The sequence below is a fragment of the Mandrillus leucophaeus genome, unplaced genomic scaffold, assembly GCF_000951045.1.
Source record: "Mandrillus leucophaeus isolate KB7577 unplaced genomic scaffold, Mleu.le_1.0 Scaffold39, whole genome shotgun sequence".
NCBI lineage: Eukaryota > Metazoa > Chordata > Mammalia > Primates > Cercopithecidae > Mandrillus > Mandrillus leucophaeus.
In genome coordinates, this window is record NW_012104142.1 from 3,222,340 (window position 1) to 3,223,655 (window position 1,316).

The 1,316-nt window shown below is 54.3% G+C and overlaps 1 protein-coding gene across 1 annotated transcript in view; it reads left to right on the forward strand.

Annotated features, from left to right (window-relative positions):
* The window catches only part of LOC105547526 (cadherin-23-like), a 29,374-nt gene that overhangs the window by 15,367 nt on the left and 12,691 nt on the right, over positions 1–1,316 (forward strand). Inside the window, exons 7-8 of the mRNA XM_011991179.1 lie at positions 650–827; positions 962–1,173. Of these exons, the coding sequence (XP_011846569.1) occupies positions 650–827; positions 962–1,173 (390 nt within the window). The remainder of the gene's footprint in view (positions 1–649; positions 828–961; positions 1,174–1,316) is intronic.

Here is a 1,316-nt window from a genome sequence, read left to right on the forward strand (position 1 = left end):
CTGAGATCGCACCATTGTGCTCCAGCCTGGGTGACAAGAGCAAAACTCCATCGAAAAAAAAAAAAAAAATGAAGTCACTGCTATGAAGGGCTCTGATAAGGATGCAGTTCAGGCAGGTCCCAGCAACCAGGGAACAAAGGCCCCATGGTTTGCTGTGTCCATAAGACCTGCCCTAGACTGGGAGGTCAGCTAGGGAAGCCAAGTCTCAGACCAGACACAAATCCCAGTCAAGAGAAGCCTTGGGGAGTGGAGGAATGCCACCAAACCAGCACTAAGGGACAGAGATTAGAGCCAGATTTATAGGGCCACTGTGGGGAGTAGCAAGGAACAAAAGTAGGAGGTGTGAGGGGATAAGGGGTTTCTGCTTCAGGGCCCAGGTGCAGATTACCTGTTAACCACTGTTCTAGTTGTTGAGTGTTTATTGAGCTAGGCACTGTGCCAAGGATCTAGGATTGTGCAGCCAAAGAAACTGAGGCTCAGGGGGTTAAATAAGTTGCTTCAAATCAGACTCCAACACATTAGAAGACATTACCTCCCTCCCAGGCTGGTGCCTGTCCTTCCTCTATCTGGGCTTACTCCTGCATGACCAGGTCCCCTGTGGCAGCCCCATCCTGCTCCTCACCTTTAGCTTTGACCTCCCTCCACTCAGGTGGTGATCCAAGTGCTGGATGTCAATGACTGCCGGCCACAGTTCTCCAAGCCCCAGTTCAGCACAAGTGTGTATGAGAATGAGCCAGCGGGCACCTCGGTCATCACCATGATGGCCACTGACCAGGATGAAGGTCCCAATGGAGAGTTGACCTACTCACTCGAGGGCCCTGGCGTGGGTATGTGGCCTTCCTTGGACACCCGTGATGCCTTGGGGGATGGGAGGGGCAGGCCTGCCACCCCAGGCCAGGAGTAGAGGGAAGGGTGGGAAGGATGTCTCAACCAGAGCTACTCTCCTTGCCCCCACTGCCAGAGGCCTTCCATGTGGACATGGACTCGGGCCTGGTGACCACACAGCGGCCACTGCAGTCCTACGAGAGGTTCAATCTGACCGTGGTGGCCACAGATGGCGGAGAGCCCCCACTCTGGGGCACCACCATGCTCCTGGTGGAGGTCATCGACGTCAATGACAACCGCCCTGTCTTTGTGCGCCCACCCAACGGCACCATCCTCCACATCAGAGAGGTACTCCTGCCCCCAGGGCCTCCTGCCCACCAGTATTTCCTTCTTCCAGCTGTGGCCTAGAAGAGTGGAAGCACTCTACTCTAAAGGTGGGGAAACTTGGCTTCAGGAAATTAGCTCCAGGAAAAAAAAAAAAAAAAAAAAAA